At 46.2% G+C, this 20,023-nt stretch overlaps 1 protein-coding gene across 1 annotated transcript in view; it reads left to right on the top strand.

The window, feature by feature from the left end:
- The first annotated feature begins 355 nt into the window (after positions 1–355).
- Positions 356–20,023, top strand: part of LOC144174723 (paired box protein Pax-6-like) — an 85,591-nt gene continuing 65,923 nt past the window's right edge. Inside the window, exon 1 of the mRNA XM_077703553.1 lies at positions 356–530. Coding sequence (XP_077559679.1) covers positions 503–530 — 28 coding nt within the window. The 5' untranslated portion in view covers positions 356–502. The remainder of the gene's footprint in view (positions 531–20,023) is intronic.

Genomic DNA, 20,023 nt, shown 5'->3' with positions numbered 1-20,023 from the left:
GGCGGCGGCGGCCGAAGTTGCCCCCTTTCCTGTAAACCCCCCTCCCTTTGGCTGTGCTTCTCTCCCTCTCGCTTACCCTCAAAACTCACTAAACTCCTCCCTCCCCCTCAAAAGAAGTGGGCGGTTCGCCAGGTAACCTGGAAGGCGTGGTCGCCGCTCTTGTAGGCGTGGTCCGGCAAAATTTGGGGCGTGGTCAGTGTTGAGACGAGGCGGGGCCTGACGGCGTTTCAGCGTTCCAACCTCGCGGCTCCGCGTCTTCATCGCAGCTAGGCCAGCGCCACCCCTCCCCCTCTGGCGCTGCAGAACGAGGGGGGCTCGCGGGGGGTGGGGGGCCGCAGAGCAGTGGCGGCGGGGGGCGAGGGGAAACGCCGAGACGAGCCGCGTCGAGCGCACGGCCGGCAGCGTTTCAAGATGGCAGCCACGCGTAGACGCTGAGAAAGCAGCCCGGGAGCGTGTCACGACCGCGAGCGGCGTCCGGCGGCCCGTTCCTACCCCGGCCGCCATGCGACACTGGGACTGCCACACGGACGGTGAGTCGAGCTCCACGGCGACCGGACCTGACGGATATTGCGCGCTCGCTCGCTCCATCGGGCTCGCCTCGAGCGCCGGCGACCTCGGCCGGGCCCCCCGTGGACCAGCTCAGATTCCTCCCACCCTGACAGCGCGCTGTTTCCGAGTGTAGCTCCGCACCGACGTACCGCTAGCATCGGGGAAACACGTGTATTTGAAATGTCCTCCGGAGGGGGATCGGAGTCGGCTCCGATGCTTCAAATCCGTTCTACGGCCTAACTTATCTGATGATAAGGTTATCGTTGGAAATATTAACCCGATTGTTACCTGCTGGCGTGGATCACGTGTGCGCGGCTTGGAACGATGGTGGTGACGCTGGTTTTCGGTTCTCATTGGCCGGCACAGTGTAGATGCCAGGCGTGTCGGACGATGCATTACGAAAAGTTCTTATTCGTGAACGACGTTTCACGCGTTACAACGATGACGTATTGTCTGTGGACTATGGATGTTGTATCGGAACGAGATGACGCGCATCACGTCTCGTGGAATTTTCGTTCGACGTCGTGACGTTATTCTTTGTCTAGTTATAGTTTCAGTTTTATGCTTCATTTTTTTTTCTTTGCGTGGCGATTTAGCGGCCGTCCTGACAAGGTAACTGAAAAAAAGATAAGCCTAGCGGACCGTGTCACGGAACCTTTTCACGCATGGGTGCGGTTGCCGCGGGAGTGCTACGGTCTGCTGCGTAGGCTGGTTTTAATTGCCGTCTTAGGGCGCATTCTTTGCGTAAGCCATTCGTGTACTACGTGTACGTCGCGAATGATAATAGGTTTTTTGTAATATGGTGTAACGTGCTTCGAAGACGCAAGAAATGAAAAGAAGAGAAGGAATAAGCCGTCCTTGCTTCGTGCTCTGCAGGAAATATTTGGCGCACGCGCTTCACGGGATGCCGGCATATATGGCGCTATAGACAGCATGTTTGAGAAGTTTGTTCCCGATCGGAGACGCTTATATTTACGCTAAACAGCTGACTATGACATGAACAGCTGAATAAGACATGAAATTTTACTATATATACTTCCCTCTTGTTTTTAATTGTTGTTCGTTTCCTTGCGTACTTATGGCACTCACCATACACCACGTTCTTCAATAGACTACCCTTTATACGCTACGTTTGAGGGTGTAGTGGGCGGACTGTCTTGATCATCTTGCAATATATTTCATGCCAGTGACGTCTAATTCTGCGCAACAAGACACTGAAGGGGTATTTGCCTTTTTTTTTTTTTTTTTTTTTTTGTAAGCTGATCTTCGAACGCCATTTACGGTTCATTTCGCCATTCACCGATTGCGGCTTTATTTGGCAATCATTTTCTCCCGTTAACCAAAGCTCCCGAACATCTCCACCATTCAGCGAGACGCAGGAATAATTTAAGTTGAACAATGGCAGCTGACCGTATACGCTGGGACATTCGTCGAATGCATGGAATGCTAAAACGAACGTTTGAGCTCGAGGTCGCCGGTTCGATTCCCGGCCGTGGCGGCGGCTTTTCTGATGGAGGCGAAAAGCAAAAACGCCCGCGTGTGCGATATTTCGGCGCACGTTAAAGATCCCCAGGTGGTCAAAATTAATCCGGAGCCCTCCACTACGGCGCGCCTCATCGCCTGCGTTGCGTCGGCGTGTTAAACCCTACACTCAATCGATTAAACAGAACCTTATCACCGAGTGGGCGAGGAAGGGAACAAACATGCCGGCATTCTACGTGGCAGAACGCTCTTTTTATTCGTTTTGGCCAATCCCCCTCCATCCCCTGTGGAAGGCGCATGTGCCGTTGCTGGCACGTTAGCGAGGACCGCGAGGAATGGCGTTTTCTTTCTCCAGATGACCTTTGATATCTGCCGAACATCAAACTAAGCTTTTCTTTCTTGGCCGATCCCCTCCGCTTTTGTATCTAGCATATGCTGGTATGGGCGTTGTATAGTTTTCTGAACACTAGTTAACCAACCGGACACATATCCAGCAATGGCCTCCATTCCGCCGTTTCTGGTTCTGTTTGGGTATACTGCAATTATACCGACCACGAAGAATTACTCTTCGCTTCGAAGAGGCTTCGTACCGACTCGCAAAGCCTGTGAATAAACCCCCACAATTTTAGCGTCCATAACAGCGGCGGAATTATGGACTGTATACGAGAATATAATCTCGGAATTATATCACCAGTATTGACAGTTGGGTTTTATTTTTAAAACACGTGCATCCGCAAAAAAAAAAAAAAAAGAGAAGAATTTGAAGATAGGTTGGGCGCCATCTATAGGTATTTCATGTATTAAACTGTGCCGTCGTATACGGCCCCTGTTTTGCGGTAAATGTTAACTGTACTGCTGTAGATATATCTGTTTCACATGCATGAAGTTCGTCATATATTAGAATAAAACTTCTGATTAATTCGAGATTTGCAAAGACAAATAATTTATGCACATAAGGTTTGGGTGATGTCGAGTTATAGAGGGAGCGAGATGAGATTGAAGCGACGTCGCTGGTGTTCAGCTGATGTTGGGTCTCGCTTGTACAGGCATATACCTCAATGGTGAAGACAAGGAAACTGACCGACTTTAATGTGAGGTCGAAACTGACGAGGTCATGCTGCACTAAACCTATAATGGTCTTTTTTATGCCTTGGTGTCACAATGAATGGACGGCATGAGCGAGGAATGTCCAGATAGTCGACAATAAACGGTTATATTGAAAATGTGTAATACGACGAGATTATTACCCGTCTCCAAAGCTGTATTCTTCATACGTTTGAGACTGTCGCTAATCATGCAATAGTAATTTCCCTCGCATTTTTATCCGTCGTCTTTTGACGGTCCGTGGGGGCCCCCACGGACCGTCAAAAGACGACGGATAGCGAAAGACAAACTTTCGCTGTCCGGATAGCGAAAGACAGACAAAACGAAGGTTGTTTAACCAATAATTCTAGTTTTGCAAAATACGCCCTCGACAACTCGTCGTTCTTTCATTAATAGAGGTACACTTCCACATGAAATTGAATAAAACACAAATACCGGTTATTGTAAGAGTGAAAACAGCGTATGCCGCGCCGTCTTTTGCCGTTTTGCCTTGAGTGAGTTAACATATCGCGTCTTCGCCGGTTTTCTAATCACGCGCACGGAGCAGGAGTGAAGAGCCTGCAGGCGTCTTGCATAATAATTGCGCTCTGCGCTAATGTACTTTGTATATACTGTTAGAAAAGTAGTTTTGCGGGTCTTGAGTCGTCCACCGTCCAAACGTATCCTGCGCAGTCGTGTTAGCTAATAAATCATAGACCCGCGGGCCGCATACGTCGGCCATGTTTCATTTTTTTTTTTTTTTATACGCGCAACGCCAAAATGTCGCTTAATCTAGCGCTTTGCATATCACAGCGATTATGAGATCACTTATGCACAAGGGCGAACGCACCCTATAATTATCTGCAGTTATCTCCGCGTGGATACTAAATAGATTCCGGCGGTACATGTCCGCGCTGAGAACAAGCGCCGTATACGTATAAGTTGCTGACTTTTAATAACTTCTGTTACTATCTTGCATCTTAATCAAGGCATCTTTATTAACATGTACGGGAGCTATTGAGGTTTTTGACGCCGCATGCTTCATGTCGGGGACACTGAAGGGAGCTTGTCAAAACCACTTTCGTATACGTTTCTCCGTTGCGCATAGTTCAAATCGCGCGACATTTCATTTCACTTAATGCCCGTAGCTAAGTTATTTGTAATGCCCAGGAGTATATTGAACATGGGGGGTTAATTGCATTCTCATATTTAAGGCACCGGAACTTCTTTGGCAGGGTTCAATTCGCACTGACTCACGCGATTGGCTGCGCGCGCAAGAACCTCACGTATAAGTGTGCGCAGAGCCAATTACGCATAACCGCGTCAGAATGTAGCCCCGCCTGAGTAGTTCCGGCGCCCGGAGAATACGGCTTCAGGCGGCGTGTCGCGGCCGCCTCGCAAAATATACAGCAGTGATGCTAAACATAATGCAGACTTTCATTTCTGACGTTCACTTGTTTATGGCTAATGTCGAGTCTGTTTACGAACAGTTTGTGAAGGTTAAAGGTGCTCACGGCATGCGTAAGTACGGGGTGATGGCCAGCCACGTTAGGCCTCAAATACACCTCCCTTCGCCGGCCCTTGTGGTCAGTCCACGTTTTGTATACGCATGTCCGGAATATAGATTTCTATACAGTCCACCGAGTTCTGCCCTGTTAACTTGTCAGTGTGGCGCAGCAGGCATGCAACATAAAATCACTGAAGAAGCATGGAAGGAGGGTATAGCGCTGTTGAGCTCACTTTTCTCGTTCAAAAAATACAGGTAAGGCGACCGGAAGTACTCCGTATATGGCTCTCCACAGTGCAGAGAATAGGCTGATAAAGTAATTGTACGATGCTTAAAGGGCACATTTTCGTGTCTCTGCAGCAAAGACACACACACGCACACCACAAACGCACGTAAAACGCAAGTTCACGTACAGGATAGTAAAGTAATATACTAACTGGACTATACTATACTTTTTAATGCTAAACTATACTATACTATACTGTACTTCCAAAGTACATACAGTAGAATCTCGATAAACGGAAATCGCTTAAACGGAATTGCTGCCTAAACGGAACAGTAGCCTGTAAGTTGGTTGGTTTTGTATTCAGATAACGTAAAAAAAAACCTCGGTAATCGGAACTAAAATTTCCGCGTCACCGTGTAAACGGAACCAGAAATGGAACTTCTTGTGAATTCTATTGGCATGATAATCAGCTTTTTACGGTTCCGGTTGTTTTGTTTTTTGTTTTTTTTTTCTTCATGTTTTTTTAGCCTCGTTCGACTCGTACGCCTCGTCTCATAAGTGGTTATCCGTGTTAGCGCAACGAATGCAACATCGCAGTTCTTGCTCCAGTCGTTCTCGATTCAAGACCCCGCGGGTTACAGGGCTCAGCTCCTGCCGCCTCGCTCGTATACAATCATGGTGCTATTCGTACTTCATTAACGCGTTGCCGTCTTCTAAATTCGGTGGCCCGTAAGCGCTCACGAAGTTGTGGCCTCTAGCCTCTGTGAAGATGCAATTGCAAGGACTCAAACAAAAATAATTGATGCATTTTGTAGTGCACAGAGACTCAGTGTCGCCAAATCAACTTTGTGAATGCTGCGCCTTGACCTCTTGTAGTTTTCTTGCTTTCTGAAAAACTATCAGCTACACCTAGGAGGTTGTATAAAACCTCCTTGAGCTACACTCACCTTCTAGTGCTTAGATTTCCATGAAATGGTACCAAGAGTGTGTACGCACATAAATTTCTACTTTCACACGTTTATCTCAGTAAACGGAACCCCTGTTAAACGGAACTAATTTTTTCGGTCCCTTGAAGTTCCGTTTATCGAGAGTCTACTGTATACTAAAATTGGAACTATACTATACTATACTATACTATACTATACTATACTATATAAATAATATATACTATACTATACTATACTATACCACACCATACTACACTATACTGTATACGCCACGGTAAAGGGCAAGACTAAACCATTATCATCATTTAAAGTGTCACGTGTATACGATAAGCATTCGCACTTTGCGAGGCATATAATATTTTAATTATCACGCTGATTTTATGAAGGTGTTTAGATTATTACGAAAGATGATTATTGAGAAAGATGTTAAGTTGTAGACTTCCACTTCTTTTGCTTTTCCTTACAATAAACTCTGTATTTTAGAGTATTTTATTGTATTTTGGTGTGTTGTAGCGTATTGTGGTGTACTGGCGGCAAGGAGGGGAGGAACGAATCCTGAGGGATTCCCCGCACACGATCTTTAGAATTCTGTTTCAGAGTTAACGAATTATGTTCCTGGCTATATAATGCTCTATACATACACTGTGTTCTGAGGGCACATGTATATGTATCCATCCAGTGGCCATCAAACCCGATATGCTATTGGACAGATATTTAGATACTCCAAATTCTGCAATGGTGGTATATGGGCCCTGATGATGCCCTTTGAATTAAAAAAAAAATTAACAGCAAGCATGCTTTTCTCTCTGTCATTTTTCACCTCTTCCAACGATGTCGCAATCATTCTATTTATTTATTTATTTACTTATTTATTTTAGTTCACAGACCCTCATGTTTTCGTTCCTTCATATGGCGTAGCATGCTAAGCGATATGGCTCGGCTAACCTCGCTTTTACCATTGAATGCATTCTCTCTCTCTCTCTCTCTCTCTCTCTCTCTCTCTCTCTCTCTCTCTCTCTCTCTCTCTCTCTCTCTCTCTCTCTCTCTCTCTCTCTCTCTCTCTCTCTCTCTCTCTCTCTCTCTCTCTCTATGCACACCAGTAAAGCGTTTCAATGTTCTGTACACTACTTTGCACGCATACATTTCCTATGCCATTTCAAAATCTGTAAGCAGCTTTGTTCTGCCGTTGCTATATATAGGTAAAAATTATAACGCTACAGATTTTTAATTATTTAAATACCTTTATAAATTGGTATGTGTGTTTCGTGCCGACTCAGGCATTGTACCTTTGTGCACTTTTTTAAACGGAATGAAATTTCGTGCTTTTGTAGCATAAGTATATATATCTGGAAAAAGATAGTATTGCAAGTTGCCGTCATCTTTTTCTCCCTTTTTTGTAATTCGCACGTCAGAGCTTTTGCCACCACAAAATCGCGAGCTTTGTGACGTTTAAGTCTCGTGCACGGCCAATTTCAACCACTTTTACGAATTGTCGAGATTTTTAATAACCTGCACCGAATCTGCACTGTGCACAACGGGATTGAACGTGTTTATAACTAAATTCTCACGCTGCCTTGATGACAACCGTCTTCTTGTGAGCTATTGAAGTACAGCGAGTACCTCAGCCACCATGAATCTGCATCGTGGCGTGCCAGTCGGTGCAAACAAGTCGCGCACTAGAACTTAGAAATTCACATAGGACAACTCGGGGCTAGTATAATTCTCGACTTGTTGTAATGTTGCAATATTACTCACGCATGGCAATGTATTACTTGTAACAAAGAAACACGCGGAAGTTAAATGACTAATTCAGCATCGTGACATTAGACAGGTGGAGATTTCAAAAAATGCGGATTTTGGCATGAAAAGCGCAATGAAAGTCATGTGCACAATCCTCGCGTCGATGGTGACACGAACGCTGATCGCTCACGGTCAATCTCCCGCGTTTCCCAACACGATGACCTCAATGATGATGGGCTTGGCGATTCATTTTGTCCAAAGCGAGAGGTCAGGTTAGAAGCTTTCGCGGCGACACGCTGCAGCCAAACGAGGAAGAGAGCGACAAGTCTTGCGTTTTCGGCTTATGATGTCACCTAAAGAAACTCTGAACCCCGAAGTCAGTGCTGTATCGTTGCTTCCAGACGAATTTCCGGGTGCCGCGTATATACGCGCACAGGACAGACTCAACAAAACCACCTGTCAAAAGGTGACATTTGGATGCACTGCAGCTTCGCTGCGACTTCCCGGTTCCGTTTTAAATGATTACCCGCACTTCACCTCTTTGACTCTCGTTGCCACCCTCCGACTTTCCCCCTGCGTCCCTAAAAAAAAAAAAAATAAGAAAATGTGTATCGGTCAGCACCGACGTCGTGTAAGTCACGCTACTGCTGACATAATGTGCACGTCGGTTGGGTGACGACGCAGGGATGCGTGATGTCACTGCAGAAAAAAGGAAAATGAAGAAAAGGCGCGAACGAATTGGTGTTCCAAGAATATGAGTAAGAATTGGCGCTGATTTTTTAAAGTTTCTCCGTGCATTCGAGGGTGACGACAAATCCGGTCGACGCCCAGCAGAGAGAAGCGAAATGGATTAGAAACTATAACCGGGGATGCTAACTTGCAACGCAAACGAGAAAAAGAGAGAGGGGGATAGGTACTAAGCCTTGCGGGGCGCCGTAAGTCTCCATCTGTGTCATCCGGTGCACGAGGATATAAGACGAGACGTTAGGCATTATCTCGCAACCCACGACGCGAATTCTGTTAGTTGGTTTCTGGATAAGCAGCTGTAAAACTGTCGCGCTGAAGCGCTGGTAATTTTCCGCAAGCTTCGAAAAGGCCACGCGCCGTGGTGTTAGGTAAGCATGTGGAAGACACGTCGCTGCTGCGTTCAAAATAAACGTAATGGGTGAAAGTCGCGCACAGCATAGCGGTTGTTTTAAATTGCGTAAAGTTACGAAAATCATGGCGTGCAGATAATTGTGCGCACGTTGGTTATTGCCTGAATCAGCCTGATTTTTCTAATTCATCAATATTTTTTCACTCCAGCCTCGCACTTACAGTGTACCTTATATATGTACAAAATATTTGAGCCCCCATAAAATACTAAATATCAACTGCGCATTTCCGCCGGGGCCCTTCCTCAAAAGGAGTGTGAACGAATACAAATACGTTTTGTGGTTTCTCCAAACTTCATAAGTGCGCAACGTGTCAGGCGGTGTAGAATTCCTTTAAAAAGTGTCCTGCGGCTACTTAAATAAACTTGTACACGCTCTCTTAGTGATCAGTGACGAACCTTCTCGCTATTGTGTCTGGCTTTTAAAGCCCGAAACACAAACGTGGGAAACAGTTTAATGGTGTTGTCGCTGTTGACTTTTCTCTCAGCCACTGTAGCACGATGAAAAAAACTTTAATGGGATTGTTCGAAAAGTGTGTGTGTAAATGGAGGAAGGAGGCGGATGCTGACGATGGGGAAAAGAACAAATTAAAGCCGTTATGTGATTGCTGTCTGAAGTGAAGAGCAGTGATTCGCCATAATGGGCTGTAGCAGTTATCCGCTCACTGCTGCCCCCCAATGCAATTCAAATATCCCGCCTTCGCAGTGCTCGCGCTCCCCCTGCCCCCTGCCTGAAACTGCGCCAGCGGGAGTTATTTTTTTTTATTTTTTATTTGCTTTTCCTCCCGTATGTTCCGGCGTTGAAGTGCCACTTTTTTCGCTTACTATCGTAAAAACCAACCCACCAACCCAACGAGCGTTCCTAACTAAATGAACGCGGGCGCTGCCGGTTAATTACATTTATTTTGCCTCAAATGCGCCTGCAGTTTTCTTTGCGCTAAACAGCGGAAAGATGTATGACAAGTGCCAGCGGTTCACGAGTTTCGAACGCTTACGACTATATAAATCGCTTGGCTTTCGAAGCCTCTGTGGGAGGCCACGATGACAGCCGCAACGACTGAACGCCGTGTGGGGTTTGGTCCAGCGAGCGAGCTACGACGACAAGGCGAGCTCTTAAAGTGCTCTACACTTAAAAGATGTTGAATGAAAGGGCATCCAGCTAGTACGAACACCACGCACCGGGGCCAACAAAATATGCCAACTGTTGCGTGCAAAGGAAAGACCGGAAATAGCACAGGCCGTTAAGTATTTGGTGCGTGAATGCCGTTGGGGAATCGGCGAATTAAGTACCGTGTAATATAAACAAAACGTTGAGCGAAGTTTCTTGGCAGTTGATAGTTTTTCTTGAGGCGTGTAAGTATACGGGAAGGTAAAAAGAATTTAGAACGGCAAATATGTCGTGCACTGCATGCATGCATGCGGCGTAGTGCCTTTTTTTTTTTAAGAAACTTTTTTTTCAAAGCAACTAATACTAGTACAGGAATGGTCCTCAAGTTGATGTGATCTACATCTGTTTATATGTTTATGCAGGTTGTGACCAGCGAAGTTAATAAGAACCTTGAACGAGAATCTTAATGCGACTGGCCCGTATCCGCAAAACCGTTCGGAAAAGAATGCAGAATGACATCATACGCCCAAAAAACCAAGGAGGGAGCATAACGTAGAAACTTACAATGACATCCGGGACGGGCTTCTAAGGGTTGTCGAAGCCGCGCACCGAGAACGTTTCTTTGATGTTATATCGGCAAATATGTTTTGATTGGTTAGAATAAATCATAAACAGTTACTCCGCCCGCATATTTGCACTCGTTCTGAATGTGGCTGGACAAGACGGGTGTAAGTACACGTCATGATACTTTAACTGCACTACGTGTATACACATGCATTCAATTGGCATTAAGAATCGGTATCGCATACGCTCCGTGGAGTTCATAACCCGATATATGCACGCATGCACGCCGACGTATATAGATAGACATATGGACACACGACTCTGAAGAGACATTACTAGCCCAATGCTAGTTAGTCACTAACTAGCCACAAGTTGTGGGAGCAAACACTTTATTCAACTCATGTCAACACGTAACACCGTGGCAGTAACGACCATTTTAATCCCCTGTTAATGATTTGCAAGCTGGAAATTACCTGTAAATAGAGAGTCATGCGTATTTTCAAAAGAAGGGGGCGCGAAAATTGCCTCCGCAATGCGTGCATGCAGAAAGCAATGGGGGAAACGTTGCGCCGGCCCGTCTTTCACCAGCAATTTTTGTGCCACAAGTAATTAGAAAAGAATAACAAGAACCCACACGAAAAACGTGCAGGGAATGTTATTAAAACGTTTTTTATTCGTTTACCCCGCGAGGAATTCTCCCCTGAAGGTACACTGACATCCTGGAACATTATCACTTGGTACGAAGAACCTTTCCAGACTCATTTACAGACAGATCCAGTCGAACACATTTACACATGGTACACATTACTACACTCGATACATCCGAAAGCATACACTGCATAGAGCCATGCTCTCTCTCTCTCTAGCTCTGTCTCTCTCTCTCTCTCTCTCTCTCTCTCTCTCTCTCTCTCTCTATATATATATATATATATATATATATATATATATATATATATATATATATATATATATATATATATATATATATATATATATATACTGCCGATCTATCTTTCTGTGTCTATATATATATATATATATATATATATATATATATATATATATATAGACACAGAAAGATAGATCGGCAGTCTAGAATGCCAAAGGAGGCATAGGGGAGTTGTTAGGCTCTTTTTTTACTACGGTTAGTCAAGTTAACATTTTTTAAATATACGTAAGAAAGAAAGAAAGAAGGAAAATCACGCGCCCAGAGTGGGGACCGAACCCACGCCTTTCGATTTGATCTCGAATGCCTTACCAATTCGGCTATCTGGGTGACTGTGTTCTCCTTCACTTTCTGGGGTATTTATATTTACTAGAACTGTATCTGACGCCTCAGGGTGGTAGCCAGCGCCAGTCTGACTACACGGGGAGAAGGGGACCTTCTTTTCAAACCCCGGGGCGTGACTCGAACGTCTACAGCCTGTCATGAGCGGGTTTTTCTTTCTTTCTTTCTTTATTTCTTTTTTTATTTCTTTCCTTCTTTCTTACTTTCTTTCTTTTTTCTCTCTTTCTTTCTTTCTTAGGTATATTTAAAAAAAATGTTAACTTGACTAACCGTCGTAAAAAAAGAGCCTAACAACACCCCTATGCCTCCTTTGGCATTCTAGACTGCCGACCTATCTTCCAGTAGTTCCTCAACCAGCCCCTCATTTCCTAACTATATATATATATATATATATATATATATATATAGTGTGGGTGTGTGGGAGTGCCGCCACAAACAATCCCTTGCCCCAAATCCCAACCTCTCACTCGAGCATTGGAAGGTCGGTTGCCAAGCTCCAACCCGAATCACCAACAACATCTGGTGGTCGCCTAAGGAGGTCACCACCCTGACGGTCACCCTAGCAACGCTGACTGCTCGATTAAACGTTTATTCCTCCTCCTACTCCTGCCTTTAGGGCCCTTAATGCCCTTACAGGAGTTCCATAGGGGTGGAGTTGAAAAAGTATAACAGAAGCAGCATCAATCACGAGTAAATATAAATACAAGCATATTTAAGTCCGAAAGTATACAGCCCAATAAGAATACACATAAAGGAACACGTTTAATCGATCAAGGAATCAATATAAACACTATGAACTGAAGCAAAACACAACTCGCGTTTATCGCAGCCATCTATAAAACAGTGCGTATATATGTAATATAGTATATACATCGCTTGCCCGACAAGCACTGGTGATCGTATGGACACCAACTTCAACTTTTTGACTTAAGTTCCTTTTAATTAAACCACAATAAAACCATACCTTTCCTTATAGCCAGGGGCGGATTGAGTGGGAAGATTAAATGTCTTATAATATTTCCGTGTGCCACCGTGCAGTCAATTTTCTACTGCACTTCACGCACCCTGATCCCCCAATTGAGTCCAAATGGGCGCCTATGCCACGAGAATCCCTATTATCATATGGCGTTCGTAATCTGCACTCGAAATTAAATCGTCTGCGTGATCGCCGACAACCACGTCCCGTCTTTAATATCGTCGTTGGATATCGGGGATCTCCATCCTCTGAATAGGCGGCACTCAGAAACTTGGAGATAGGGACAGCCTCAAAAGACTTTTCTGATTGATTACGAACTGAGAATAATAGATAAGGAGCGTGAAATAAAGATTATCGTGCACCATAAGAACGTTACACGGATATTCGTCCGTGAACAACGGGGCGCAAGAACTTAGAAGAGGAAAAAAAAAACAATAGATTCCAGCGACATACGTCCCGCGACGTGATGAAACCGTATCGTGCTCACAGGAAACAAAAAGTGACTAAGAAACAACAACAAAAAAAAGGGATCTTAAAAGGAGTGCAACAAAGGCGGAACCCATATGTCATATTATATCGCGACATATCGAGCGTGTCATTCTAACCCTAATCCAAACACCCGCATATTCAACTCGACTTTTTATTCTGTTTGACTACGAGCCTTCAATTGTTTATTCCCCCACCGTCACTGCACTCTCTTTGTTGTTTTTTAGTTAATGACCATTCATTTATAATGCTGCTCATCGCAACAAAAAAAGTAATCGATATTTTTTTTTCTCGTGCAAAGGGGAGAGGCTGTTTCAACTTTTGTTACTTTCACTTGAGATTTCGGTTTGTATCTTCTTCTTCTCCTTCAAAAAAAGGCTTGATCCAGTCATTTTACTTTTTTCTCCTAACTCTTCCTGCTTTCATTATACTTCTAAGCTTACTGACTTAAATGAAGGTAAATGTTATTTTATTTGTGTTGTTTTATATTAGGGGAATGTACATTACTTCAAGTGCGCTATAACGCAGCACGCGAAGCACATGCAGGAAAGCCGCCAGACCATGAAAACATTCAGCTATGTGCATAGCCTGTTCTCTATACGCAACGCACGCCCGCACACGCACGCACATTGATTTTATTACTACCCTCGTATAGCGTCGCGACGACGAACTCCGCCGCCTATTATCACTACCTTCGCTGAAAGCTGGAGTTTATCTTAATTTGTTGCTCTTAAAGACGAGCTAATGGCGATCTTCTCGCTTCGTTATTTTTTAGATTGCTCCCTTCCTTGTAGCGTTTACTCTTTCCCATTTTTTTACTCCTTCGCAACTTTCATGGCGTTTTTTTTTTTTTGCCCTTGTAATTACCCGCGCAAGTTTTTTTTCGGTGCGCATTTTTTTTTCTCTTTCTCCGTAGCACCCTTTGGCCAAGGACGCTCCATTTCTCCCTCATTGAAGCCGCATCGGATCCACCGCGGCGACCGAAGCCCATTTGCGCTGTTCGCGGGGCGTTAATTGGAAGAAGCCGGCGCCGCGCGGTTTCCGTTATAACGCGGCCCCTGAAGATAACGAGCCAGAGATGGATTCGGGGAGCCGCAGCTCGGACGCACGGTTCGAAGGTGCGTTCATGCAACGCATGGGCCTAGTCGGACGACCGAACTTGCGCTCTGCGGAGCAGCACCGTCTCTTTCAATCGAACGGCGGGTGCGCATTTCTGCACAGATGCGGGCTTCACCTCGTGGCAAGAGAAACGCGGAGGGGAAAAAAGAAGCGAAATTCCGCGCGCGCAAACTGTCGATTATCGGAGCCGCGTGTTTGCCGTGTATACATATACAGCACGAGCGCGTTCGATTCGTCCTGGACATGCGTGAATCGGTTCGCGTGCTGTACGTCGCTGCGTTGCGCAGTATCGGCCATTTAATTACGTTAGGTCTGCTTCTGCTGCACGCGGCGTGCGCCACCTTTCTTCGAAGTGCAGTGACAGTCGAATGATTTCGTCTGCGATCTGACTGCATGGCGCGTAAATCAAAAGGCGAAGCGAGAGCTTCGCGATGCTGAAATTGGTTGCGGAGTGTAGAACTTCGAAACAACTTCGAGCGGTAGTGGGGAAACTGCATTCGGCTGAATCGAACTCACCCAGCCCACAAGAACTTGGTCGCAGAAAAGTTGACGTAAATTGTCAGGCCTTCACAAGAAAAGTCGCCTAATGGCAGATTCGCTTGATAAATATTTGACCGGGACATTGCAGTAACCTTTGCTGTACGCGCTAACTCCTCCTGTCAGCGCATGATGGCAATGAAGGGAGGCGAGGTAGAAAGACATTTTGCATGGTTTCATCAACAATACTATCAATTCCCGTGATTTATGCGTACGAATGCTGCACTGTGGCACGTCATTTTACCCAACCGTCATGCATTGACTTTACCGGGGTGGCAAATAAAGGGAAATGTTCCGGCTGGTGTTGCGCCATCTTGCCCAACATAGCTCTGATATGTGAAAGATACGGTGGCCTCCCAAAACCACAGATTCATGTGCAGGATCATCACATTCCGCCCGCATTATTTGCAAACGAACCTCATATATACCACAATATTTCCAGATGTACTTAGGATGTGAAGTTAGAGCTTTTGGCAGTGTAAGACGGCGAGTTTGAAGTTGAAAATGACGTTAAAAACATCAGATATCACCACGCGAACATTTATTTCGCGTACATATTTATCCTCACCGGGTTCTATTTTATGTTTTAAACAAACGTGTGTGTCCCTAATACTTGGTTGAAGCAATATTTTTTTAATTAACTGTTTACTTCGATGTCTTTAATCTGAGTTAGTTGGTGCATTGCTTGGTTGAAAAGAGCTGGAACGTTGACGAAGAAACAGAGGACAATAAAAATAGGACACGCCTCTAACTTAGTTATTATCCAGCGGCGTGTGTTGCCTTTTTTTCCTGTGTTTTTTTGTCAAAGTTCGGTCTGGTTTCCACCAAGAGTTGGATCCTTGAACGAAACACCTCTCTTTACTTGTTTCGCATCCGCTGCTTGTAGCTTGCGTCTTCATTTGGCAAAGCTTTGCCCGTCTTAAGACATGCATACTGTCGAGCGGACCTCATAATCTTTAGCAAGACGGACGACAAAAATTGCCGAATTTTAAGTAATTTTAAGCAATTAGTAGGTCGATGTTAATTACTCTTGAGCACCGCTAGCGCCTGCATAAAACTGCCAATGATTACAGGTTGACAGTTCTAAATGTATGTTCATGGCGTCTTTGAAGGCAGCTTCGAATTACCTCAAGGTTATCAAAGAGAACTAATTTATATTCTTGAGAATGAACAATCATGACTTCGATGCCGGGAGGATGTTTAGCTGAGGTTAACGGGGTGTGTATCGTTCAACCAGTATTGAGGTGAGCGGGCGCTCAACAACACTCGGGGTCGTAATTGAGCGGTGAAGTTGAGGTCGAAGTGCGGGGTCAAGAGAACTCATTTAAGTTGAGGCGACATCAAAGAAAGCGAGTTCACTTGCATTCCCTACAGTGTTCACGAGAACCGCTCTGAAGAATGTCCGCTAGGTTTGTTCGACAACTTATTTCAAGCGTCCGTATAGACCTTCCCAGCTATTTCGTCAAAGGAGCAGGCGATTCATCATTTGGCCGTACGATGTGATTGGCGCAGTCGACAGGAGGATCATACAGCGCATGCGCAGAACCTTCCAGAAGAATGAAAAGGTCCATATATGTGGGTGCTTGTGTGGTGCAAGTAATACTTTCAACCACTTGGAGGACCCGAGTGTGTAAGGGTGACGAGTGAGTGAGTGAGTGAATAAACTTTATTTAGACGAGCTTCAGGCGCTGATAGTTGGGCGCCCGCCCGCTGGGGGGCCTCCGCTAGTCCCGGAAGCCCTGGCTCGTGCTGGCTGCCCTGGCCCTCTCCACCAGGCTACACTGGACTGAGAGGTCGGAGCTGGCCAGCTGGCCCGCCCACTGCTCGTACGTTGGGTGAGGATTGGGGGTAAGGTATGGGGTTCTCTGACACTCCCATACCATGTGGTACAGGGTGCCGGATTGGGGACAGAAATTACCCCGCCCTTATCGCAGATAGTGACGGGTCGCCTGAGTTCGTGAGCAGCGGAACTGCAGTCACTGAGAGGCAGTGGCGGAATAGACGGCGCAACGAAACGCAGTCTTTTCACCTCAAGATCGTGAACCCCAAACCACGAAGGGACAGGGATGCGGTGTGGATCATCTGGATCATCATCTGTCAACATTTGCTGTGCTTACCGAGACTTTCCAAAGACGAATTATTTGAAGGCCACACTCGCGTTATCGCGATGTTGCCCCGATAGTTTTAGCAAGTTAAATCAGCTCGTTAGGCGAATTTTTGGTAAAGTTACAGCCAAACGCCCAAATGTAAACGAGCCACACTGCAGCCACCGTATAGCCCTAATCGGCGAAGCCGCCGGTGCAAAATCTCAGAATAAGCAAGTAATTCACCCGGCGCGGCCTTTAAACAGTCGAAATAGGCTAAAAAAATTTACACTGCATCGTAAAGGCACTTAGAAACAAGGAAAAGCCGAATAATAACAGCGCTTGTCGAAACGCGATGTAAACAAACCGCAGTAACCGCAATCCTAACCGGCCCAGCCGGAGGGGTTAAATTTAATAAAAAAAGAAAGTTATTCGCTAGGAAGGGGTCAAAGATTGTTGGAAAAGATAAATAAGACCTTCCGCAGCATCGGCCACTAAGTTACAAAGGGGAAAAAATTGGCCGCGTATCTGCTCCCTTTGTTGCAAATGTCGTCAAAAGACGATAGTCTTTATCGACTTTTACGAAGTAAATGCCTCCCTTCGCTTTCCCGCTCACCTCTCATGTTGTTCGTCTTGCGTCGCGCTCCTCCCAAGGTAAAGACGTCAAAGGTTTGCTTAAATCATTTTAAATTTACCGCGTTCCACTGCTCCAAACCGGCTGTCTCGATGCCAACGCTGCCGTACGGCGAAGACGCACGTGAATCGGGGCGCCCTACTTCCACGTTTATAGAACCGCGTTTCCCTAGTCCACGTGCGTTCCAAGCAGAAAGTGGAATCTATATAGTGGAACCTTTCGTATTTGTTGCCACTTGATTTCTTCAAATGCCGCCTGAAGCTATATGGCGCGGGTGACAGCAGGCGACGGCGGAGTGATATTTTTTCTTCAGTTGATGAAGTATTTAATCTCGCCAAAATCAAACATGTACGATTTTTTATAAAGGGATGCTGCAGATATCACTTCTGTATTAATTTGGTGTCTTATATATGCGTAATGTCTTCTTGTTATTCAACAATATTGACAAGTATGAACATTACACCGGAATCAGACGGGCACATTTAGCTGTGACTATATAAGACTATTGCGCAGGCATTGTTTTACTTTGGCCGGGTGGCTGAATCGAGTCACAGACAGACAGACGGACAGACATGAGGGCTAGGAATAAGGAGCCGACGCAGGGTGACGCAGGAACCGAAATGAACAAAAAATCAAACGCAGCGCATCGACGAGAGCAGATCGTTGACGAGGAACGGAAAATTTTGAAACGAACATAACTCAGAATTCCGCGTCTCGGTAAAGCTGAGACCAAGCAGCCAAGAGCAGTCTGATTCTTAGGGCCACTTGGTTTCAAGCGCTTTTGTATTACAGCAAGTGGCCCTCCAGAAAGATCAGCGATTTGTTAACAGTGATTTAAGCAGTTTTTGTTATGATAGATAACAAAAGAGATGTTGCATTGTAGCCAATTAGCACCAACCACTTAAAACAAATGATATGCCGCCTTTACGTTGTCTAAACAGACACAAAAATTGCCCATCAAGTTTTGCAGTCCCGCTGTCAAATCGGCATGGCTCTCGTGACGCCCTGATATGACTTCTCTTTTGCAAGTCACGAGGCAAACTTGGTTGCGATCCCAGTTCTCACAGCATCGCGAAAAACGTTTTACATCTGCCCCGCAGGCACGCACAGTGATGGTGTGTTCCGGTGAAAACATTTCATGTCGAAGCCTCCCCGCCTCCCCGCCCCCCCCCCCCCCCCCCCTTTCCCCCGATACGTTTAACCGGATGTTCAAGCACCACACACGCGGACAGGCTCGAATACCTGCTCACGGAAGCAACGGGAACAGTTGCAAGTTTGCGCACCAACGTGTGTTTGTTATTCCACTCATCCCTGCCCCCCGTATAACTATGCGGCGCGTTCAAAATTCGAAACTGTACCAACTAGCCCCTACACGAGCTTTTGTTAGCTTCCCGAAAGCAGCATGTAGTACATTCGCGGTTTCGTCACGGAAAATGTCGGTCATATCATGGAATCGATATTGGGCACCGCTTATATACGGGACGTTATCCGTGACGCGCCTAAGAGTGTACGCAGGAGCTGCATCGGCCCGTGCTTGCACGCAGGCCCGGCTGCATCGGAGGCGGCGGCGAAGGTGGTGGCGTGCGGCGGTCGAGCGGCCCCGGCAGCTCGGCCGTGAGCCCGAGTCGCGCGCTGAGGAAAGCGTCCCCCTTGCCGCGGGATTCCCCCGAGGGTTCGGCCCCTCTGGCCTCATCAGGCAGCCACTATGCCCCACAAGGGTACGTCTCTCACCCCGCCTGTGTTTGCACGACGAGGGCTCGCGGAACGCCCCCCTCTGCCTCACGCGAGCGCGCGGCCGGGGCAACTTGCAACTTCGTTACAGTTCACCGAGGTGCAATAACAGTACAGGCCCAGTGCAAAGAGGGTGGGCGGGTGATGGCGCGTTCACCAACTGCGGGAGGTGATTCTGTTTTTGGTTCCGAACTGCCCGGTATAGATAGCCGTGAGAAGCAAGGCTTGACTTGGATTGGAATGAGCCCACGCGAGATTATTCTGTGCCTCGAAAACCTCGTTTAGACGCTGGTGTGACGTACGGCTGCGACACAGAAGCTGTCGCTAACCACTACCAAATAGAGTTTGACGAGCTATAGGTCAAGTGAAGAGCCTCTGAAGGGTTGCTTTTCGGGTCCGTCGTTAGCGCTGTTCACACGAAGGCTAAGGAAATTTGGCAGGTGTCTGGTGCGCATGTTAGAATGGGCAAGTTCAAGTTTGCTCATGAAAAGGTCGAACCGTGCACTCGAATCGTGCACTCAGTTCATTTGCGACGTCCTGCAGCAAGCCTTGACTTTCTCTCCCTCCTTTGAAGTTTGGGCTATAGTATGTGCACATATGCACCAATTAGTAACCTTTTAGGAACGTATCCGTACTTGAGAATGAAGACGTACAAGAAGCATCCTCAATTTATGAGTGCCTGTGTAAATGTAAGCGCATATACATGCATGGAGGCATGCCGCACAGTCCACGGCCCATACATGAAGAAACACGGTGCTTTAGTTGTGGGGTGATCCCGTACACCATGTAATGCTAAAAGCCTCGAGGTC

This window comes from Haemaphysalis longicornis, unplaced genomic scaffold (assembly GCF_048455015.1).
Source record: "Haemaphysalis longicornis isolate Haplotype H1 unplaced genomic scaffold, Haemaphysalis longicornis Haplotype H1 scaffold_3, whole genome shotgun sequence".
NCBI classification, from domain to species: Eukaryota; Metazoa; Arthropoda; class Arachnida; order Ixodida; family Ixodidae; genus Haemaphysalis; species Haemaphysalis longicornis.
The sequence above is the reverse complement of the archived record's forward strand: the minus strand, read 5'-3'. Positions and strand labels throughout refer to the sequence as shown.